The sequence below is a fragment of the Nelumbo nucifera genome, chromosome 1, assembly GCF_055504915.1.
Source record: "Nelumbo nucifera cultivar China Antique chromosome 1, China Antique-T2T, whole genome shotgun sequence".
Classification (NCBI taxonomy): Eukaryota; Viridiplantae; Streptophyta; class Magnoliopsida; order Proteales; family Nelumbonaceae; genus Nelumbo; species Nelumbo nucifera.
The window spans coordinates 195,575,653-195,583,844 of record NC_142649.1 but is presented as its reverse complement, the minus strand read 5'-3'; the positions used below and the strand labels follow the sequence as shown (position 1 = coordinate 195,583,844).

Below are 8,192 nucleotides of genomic sequence, written 5' to 3'. Positions count from 1 at the left end.
GGGGGGGTGGTTGAATTATTGTGGGTGGAAAGTCTAAGATTTGAATAAAAGAGTAGTAGGTAAATGGGTCTTCCCGGCCCAAGCCGCTGAGCGCAGCAGCCCTCCACGGCTCCGGCTCGCATATGGACCATAGAAAAGCCCATGTGGTTTCCGTGGTGAAACCGTGGGCCCATCACCATATCTACCCCCAAAGAAAACGCTAAACGTGTGCACCCCTCTTCGCTCTCACCATCTCTCTCGTGTTTGGGGGTTGGTGGAGGCGTGGAGCTAGACTAATATGACTTAGAGAGTGCTGTATGCAGACAAAAGAATCCGAAATCCGAGCTTAACGTGCGCACCCCCCTTGGCTTCCTCTCTCTCTCACTGATATTTCTGGTGGGAGTTGGTAGGTAAGACGCCCAGCGCCAGCCCACTGCAGACTCGAACCGAAATTTAAGGAGTGTTTCTACTTTCTACTTATCTTCTCTCTGAAAACATTTTGAACAGGGAGGAATTAGATGGCGCACGTTAGCAACATTGCGAAGGGCATCCGGAGCGGCCATTTCTCTGGTAATCTCCCGAGAGCGGAGAAACCTAGGGCTTCTCTATGCTCTGTGTGGTTGGGATCAGAAACTAATAAGAGCTTGGGTTTTGGTGGTCTCAAGTATGAAAGGAGCGGTCGAGATTCCGTTCTTTCCGTTAGGATTAATCGTTGTCGTAGGGTGGTCTCAGCTTCTGTTGCCACCACTGAGAAGCCGTCGACTGCACCAGAGATCGTTTTGCAGCCTATCAAGGAGATCTCCGGTACTGTCAAGCTTCCTGGTTCCAAGTCTTTGTCTAATCGAATTCTCCTCCTCGCTGCCCTTTCGGAGGTAAATTTTTACTTCTTTTTGTTTTTAATTTTGTTCAGAGTTGTAAGGTTGAATTCGACTAATTTGTATAATAATCTGGTTCTAGGTAATTGTGTTACTGAATTGTTGATCTTGAATTTTGGATACTAGATTCGGAGGCAACTTTGTTCACCTTGTACCAATATGTTTGAATATGTTAAAAAGAAAAGAGACTTATTTGTCAAAATTCAAAATTTTCATTTTTTTAAGGCGGGTGTAGTCATATTTGTTGTTACAGTGTTGGATTACCCATAGGACGTCCAATTTTGCTTCCTGTCACACTTATGCCTTCCTAAGTAGCTTATCTTATTTATGGAGATTAGCCAGTTAGGACATGTTAATAGCGGAATCTTAATAGAAAATGGCTGTTGGGTTTTACTTTTACAAGAAAAAATGTGAAATGTACGAGTACATCTGGTCTAAGGATACCAATTTGATATGTTCTCCTCCAGGGGTTGTTAGATAAAGGGAAAATCTATGGTGCCGGAAAGACATGGTACCTAAAGAGCATTGACCAATCAAAACCCACCTGTTAATTTTGATAAATATCACTTGATTGGTTAACACATTTATGATACTGGTTGATTTGTCACAAGTTTTTTGGATATCATGTCTTTTTGGTATCATAGTCGAACCCTTTTCCCAATTTTCCATTTTTTTCGTAACTTCCGATTGTCATTATCATTATCTTCATCAGCATTATTGCTCTTGTTGTTATTGTTATTCAATCGATCTGATATAGGACAATATGTTGCTTTTGAATTTTCCTTGTCATTCCTTAATAGTGATATTCAGACAATCTAATGTGAGGGAAATTCTGGTCTAACCAATTCTTGCCTTGAAAGTTAGCTGCTCATTTTAGGGGCTGGTCGTCAATGTTTATGATTTAGTTTTTGAAAATAAAAACAGCAGCAATATCAGCAAAAACAATATGCACATTTTATTGACACCTATAATGGTAAAGGAATCGTGTCCGTTATAGGGCCAAAATTTGCTAATCAAGCTGGTTATACTTGAGAAATCTTTTGGAATTCACAATTATTTATCTCCTATCTTCGATGAAATTTTGGCTGCCCAGGCTTCCAAAATGTGCATTCTATTTGTAAATTGTCATGTGTTCTGTCATCAGTGACTTCCCAAGGTGAACTATATCATGACAATCTTTAACATCTAAGCATTGTGTCATCAATCCTCCAAAGGGTTTTGAACTTTATAGGGATGCATGTAGCTCCTTGAATTGACCCCATAAGAATAAACGGATAAACCATTGTCTTTTTTATCTCCACTATATTTGTTCTTTAGGCTTAGTTTGGAAGGAGTACAAATACAAATATGTAGATTGCAAATCCTTATATTTTGTATGTATTTGTATTGTGCATATTTGTATTTGTACTCCTTCCAAACTGAGCTTTAGCATATATCACTTTCTTTTTCAACAATTCCTTCCAGGAACCTGAAATGATGTTGAAGGACTCTTTTTGTATGTTCTCATCAGGGGACCACAGTTGTTGATAATTTGTTAAATAGTGATGATGTCCATTATATGCTTGGTGCATTGAGAACCCTTGGGCTACGTGTGGAAGAAGACAAAGCGATGAAAAGAGCAATTGTGGAAGGTTGTGGTGGACAGTTTCCTGTGGGGAAAACGTCAACAGAAGAAGTTCAGCTTTTCCTGGGAAATGCTGGCACAGCAATGCGTCCACTGACAGCTGCAGTTACTGCTGCGGGTGGAAATGCAAGGTCTGTCCATCTTTGCTTTATAAAGTTTTGCAGACAGGTTTATTGTCTACTATGGCGATACCATAAATTATCTTTGTTCTTTTATGTTCTATTTGCAATGGGGTTAATTTGAGCATCATTATAACTCTAAAAAATAATAATGTACATATATTATCAGTATAATATGATTAATATCCTCATCTGAAGCATCATCATAACTAAGCAAGGCTTTTAAAGAAAAGAATTTACTTTCTATCCATCCAAGAGCTCTGCATTTAAGTGAGTATTTATGCAGTTGAATGCCATCCACTCGGGTTGACTTTCAACCAAGAGTGCAAGCCGGGTCAGGTTAGGTCAGGTTGAGGTCAACCCTAACCCAAGGGTTAGTTTGGTTTGGGCCGACTTCACTATTTCCTTTTCCCAAATTTTCTTATTTCCTAGACTCAAGGGTTCAAGTTAATTCAATTTTAGCATTATTATGTGTAAAAGAACATAGTTATCATGTTTTAGAAAAAACTTGCCTTTGAACTTTAAATTTTTGACATACAACATACATACTAAAATACACACAGACATGCATGCATACATATAGATAGATACATACATACACACAGAAACACAAATACTTGCAAAAAGTAAAAACATGTGAATGCATAGTTGCATATACATATGTGAATACATACATAAATACATGAACATCAGTATTTACATACATAAATACATGTTTATATAATATTATACATGCAAATATGAAGTTAGGTCGGGTTCAGGTTGGTCAAGGCCTCAACCCTAACCCAACTTGAAGTTAAGTCGGGTTCATACATACTTTTCAACCCTAACCCAGACCCAAGTTGCAGTCCTACTTTCAACCTTACCTTTTGTACTTTGGTTGCTCTCCTTTACTGTTAGTACTCTCCTCAAGCTGAATTTTACTTTTATCTTTATGAATTTCAGATATATCCTTGATGGAGTCCCCCGAATGAGAGAGAGGCCAATTGGAGACTTGGTTACAGGTCTGAAGCAGCTTGGGGCAGATGTTGACTGTTTCATGGGAACCAATTGTCCTCCTGTTCATGTCAATGGAAATGGAGGACTTCCTGGGGGAAAGGTGAGGTTTACAATTAAGCTTTTGGTTTCAAAATTTAGTTTTGATGCTGATCACCTATTGAAGTAATCATTTGGTTAATCTCCTATAATGTATATTGTCATATCTTTTTGTTGTGGTAATACAGTTTTTAGTTGGTCATAAAACTCATAATTAGTAAAGCTCAAGCTCACTATTGGTGTCTGGTATTTGTCACCTGGACTGCATGCACCTAATTTTCATTAACCTGGAGCAAGATTGTAACCTTTTTCCACTTAAAATAAGGCAAGTCATAACCTTGAGTTGTGAGCTTTATCCTGCAGTAAATTGGAGTGCAGTTAAAATGAACAGCTATCTTCTTATAGATTTTAACATGTTGGGGCTAGATCTATTGTATAGAATTGTGAAGAACTCAAACCAAGTTTTTTCCCCCACCAATTCTAAACCCTACTTGAGGCAGGGTAATAATAGTACTAAACCAACTTATGTGGATCCCCAAACCGCTTCACATTTAATGTGGTTTCTAAAAACCAAATAAGACCGAAGAGTTGGCTTATTTGCTACATGCACTTAAATTCTATTGTATAGAATTGTCAAGAACTCAAACCAAGTTTTTTTCCCCACCAATTCTAAACCCTACTTGAGCCAGGGTAATAATAGTACTAAACCAACTTATGTGGATCCTCAAACCGCTTCACATTTAATGTGGTTTCTAAAAAACAAATAAGACTGAGGAATTGGCTTATTTGCTACATGCACTTAAATTCTGCAACCTGATGCTGGTGCTCCAACCACTTCAAGCTTTTAAGGTGATATCAGTCTCTTAGTTTGAAGTCTACATATTTGTTCAGTGAATATAGATTATGCTTATAATTCTTCCTTACCATTGTCAAAGCAACCCATATGGACACTCAAATAAGGACTCTTAACTCTTAGAACAACTCTAACAACCCATCCCCACTCCTATTAAATCTAAACAAATCAAAAACAATTCCTTTAGGAACCAAGAAAATATAGTAAGACAAATACTGTTACAGACTAAAACCTATCAGTAAAACAACCATAACTCTCGTAAAACACATCAGATTTACTAGACATTAGTTGCATGTTAAAGGCCCCAGAAGAGTAAGGGGCAAGACCGAATGGGACATGGATTGAAGTTGTGAGAAATGATTTGTGCGTCCATAATTTAACAATGGATATAGCACTGAACAAAGTGGAATTGCGGAACATATAGTTGGGACAAGGCTTAGTTGAGTTGAGATAGATAACTAAATAACCTATTGAATGACATCAAAATTATGTAAAATGGATAAGTTTTAGCCCGTGAAAATAGGCTAAAAGAAAAGTGATATGATTACAACTTTTTAAAATTCTAGAACTTTCTTGGAAACACTTACAAAACTATAGAATTGCCATTAGTTTAAGAATTTGATTACTTCTTTCATTGTTTCTTTCCCCTTTCCATGTCTGCATTGGGGTTGGGGGGGGGGGGGGGGGGGGGGGGGCGGGGGGCATCTATTTCTTGGGTTCTTTGTGGAACAAACTAGCATTTGTACCTTTTCCATTTGGGGATCCTGCTTGTAGTAGCGGAGACTCCAACTTCACCTAATATTGTGACAAGCTTCCATGTAGCTAAACAACTAGGCACCTAATATTGTGACAAGCTCTCCTTTGGACTATATAGCAAGAGATATCTGACCTTGTAATTTTTGAGCTGGGCTCTAATATCTTGTGTACAATATACATCTTCTCACAAACTTTTTTTTTTCTTTTTATTGTTAACAAATTAACTGTTATCTTCCTCACAAAAATGAAAAAAAAAGTCTACCTATATTGTTTAATTCATAATCCACCTGTTCTCTACTTTTTCACAGGTCAAGCTCTCTGGATCTATTAGTAGTCAGTACTTGACTGCTTTGCTCATGTCAGCTCCTTTAGCCCTTGGAGATGTGGAAATTGAGATTATTGATAAACTAATTTCCATTCCTTATGTTGAGATGACTTTGAAATTGATGGAGCGCTTTGGAGTTACAGTTGAGCATAGCAGTTCTTGGGATAGGTTTTTCATCAAAGGTGGCCAAAAGTACAAGTAAGTTTGATATAACATTTTACCACCTTAAACAATTTGGTTCTATTGCATTTAATTCATGTGGAAAAAAAATCAGGTCTCCTGGGAATGCTTATGTCGAAGGTGATGCATCAAGTGCTAGTTACTTCCTTGCTGGTGCTGCAGTCACTGGTGGTACTATCACTGTGGAAGGTTGTGGGACAAGTAGTTTACAGGTATAACTCGTGGTTATATGTTGTCTTAAAGCCTTTGTGATCTACTTATTCTGTTCGTCTCTGCTAAGTTAACACTATTCTTAATCATTCCGCTTTTTCCTGTTAATGTAGGGAGATGTAAAATTTGCCGAGGTTCTTGAAAAGATGGGAGCAAAAGTCACCTGGACAGAGAACAGTGTCACTGTTACAGGGCCACCCCGAGACTCCTCCAGCCGGAAACACTTGCGTGCCATTGATGTAAACATGAATAAAATGCCTGATGTCGCAATGACCCTTGCTGTTGTTGCACTTTTTGCTGATGGTCCCACAGCCATTAGAGATGGTATGATTTAGTTCATGGGGAATAGTTTCTAGGAAGGCCCATTTAGTAATGAGAATTTTGGGATTCTCTTGTGCATAATTCTCTTGTACAATAGGATTGGATACTCATATCCCTATTCAGTTTCCATTTTGGAAATATCCAGACAAAAAAGCGAGGCCAACCAAATATAATGATTTTAGAATCCAATGCCTTGGTGACTCTTCAAGACAGGACATTCTGTTTTCTGACTGCCAGAAAATGTTGTAGATCAGATGACTGTTATCATCTGGTCAGAAAGTGTTCTTTCTTTAATGCTTTAATGATCAGATGACTATGATCATTTAAGAGACCTTGTGTCTTGTGAATGGTAGTTATTCCTAATATATGACTACATGTTTCTGAAGTGTCAGAGATTAGTCTTAGTCTATTTCTATTAACCCCCCCTTGTCTTCTTTATTATCAGTGGCTAGTTGGAGAGTGAAGGAGACTGAGAGGATGATTGCCATTTGCACAGAACTCCGGAAGGTTGGTATCTTTCCGTTACCCTATCATTTTTAACTGCCTAGATATTTCCTGGTAACATTGTTGAAATTCCTTCTCTTTTGGGTTGTTTGATAATAGCTGGGAGCAACAGTGGAAGAAGGGCCTGATTACTGTGTGATCACTCCACCAGAAAGATTGAATGTCACAGCGATTGACACATATGATGATCACAGAATGGCCATGGCATTCTCTCTTGCTGCCTGTGCAGATGTTCCCGTCACCATAAAGGATCCAGGATGCACCCGGAAGACCTTCCCCGACTACTTTGAAGTTCTCCAGAAGTTTACAAAGCATTGATAGCTTCTTGCGTGCAGAACAAGCAAAGTTAAGAGGCTATCTATGCTACAGGCAAGTCACACATATAAGGCTATATCTCTGCCAGTGGTACTGTTACAGTAGAGAATGTAAACCAACGCCTTTATTACCTTGTAATCTTTCATGGCTTCTGTGTGGCCATTGAGGCAATTTATTGTTTGTGGACACTGATTTGAGTTCATTCCTTACGCAATATTATTTACAAATTTCATCAATCATAGTATTAACTAATGAGGCACTTCAACTCCTTTCACAAGTTTCTGAACGTTAGACGCGAAATTTGATCATGTAGAACTGATTTTTTTTTTTTCTTTGGTATTTGGTGGCTAGGGGCGGCAATTTTTCACCCAACCTGTTGAACCCACCAAATTTACCCAGTGTCTAACCCACCCAATACACCCATTTATTTGGCGGGTTGGAAATGGGTTGATCACTGATTGGGTCAATTTCAAATGGTTGGGTTGGGTTGGGTTGTGGATAACCATTGGGTTAATCATTAAAGATACAAATATGAATTCTTTGGTCTTTTTTTTTTTTAATTTTTTTCATTTGAGTAAAACAATTTATAATTAATGTATTAATTAATTATTAAAATTAATTTTTCTCGAATTAATACACTTCACTTGAATCAATTCAGCTTGATCTGAATATGAACAGACCTAATCACCTTGGTTTGATTTGTTTGGGTCGATCAGCCTAGTAACCCAACCTGATTTAGTATGGAGCGATTTGATCCGACTTAAATCCTGAACGGTTTTGGGCAGACCGATCAACCCAGATCCGGTTTGATCTGGCTTGAAGCAACCTGGCCCACCTGCTTTGGCATGTTCCAATGCGACCATACCTGAATCACAACAGTTACAAACAAAACCGGTTTGGGCCAGATCCAATCCAACCTGAAGACACATGACCCACTCGTTTTTGGATCCACTTCGGGTCGACCCGACCTGGTTCCGCATCGGTAACCAAGCCGGTTTGGCTGTATCCGATCTGACCTGAAGCGACATGATTCACTCGTTTCGGGTTTCAAGTCAGACCAATCGAATATGTGCAGCCCGACCCAGATTTGGACCAG

General features: G+C 38.6%; 1 protein-coding gene across 1 annotated transcript; it reads left to right on the top strand.

The window, feature by feature from the left end:
* Positions 1-205: 205 nt before the first annotated feature.
* Positions 206-7,332, top strand: LOC104602250 (RNA 3'-terminal phosphate cyclase/enolpyruvate transferase, alpha/beta). The gene is made up of 9 exons (XM_088895740.1): positions 206-389; positions 487-851; positions 2,365-2,609; positions 3,543-3,696; positions 5,550-5,764; positions 5,841-5,958; positions 6,070-6,280; positions 6,723-6,784; positions 6,881-7,332. Exons 2-9 carry the CDS (start codon positions 498-500, stop codon positions 7,097-7,099), a joined length of 1,578 nt encoding a protein of 525 aa, XP_088751866.1. The 5' UTR covers positions 206-389; positions 487-497; the 3' UTR covers positions 7,100-7,332.
* The last annotated feature ends 860 nt before the right edge of the window (positions 7,333-8,192 follow it).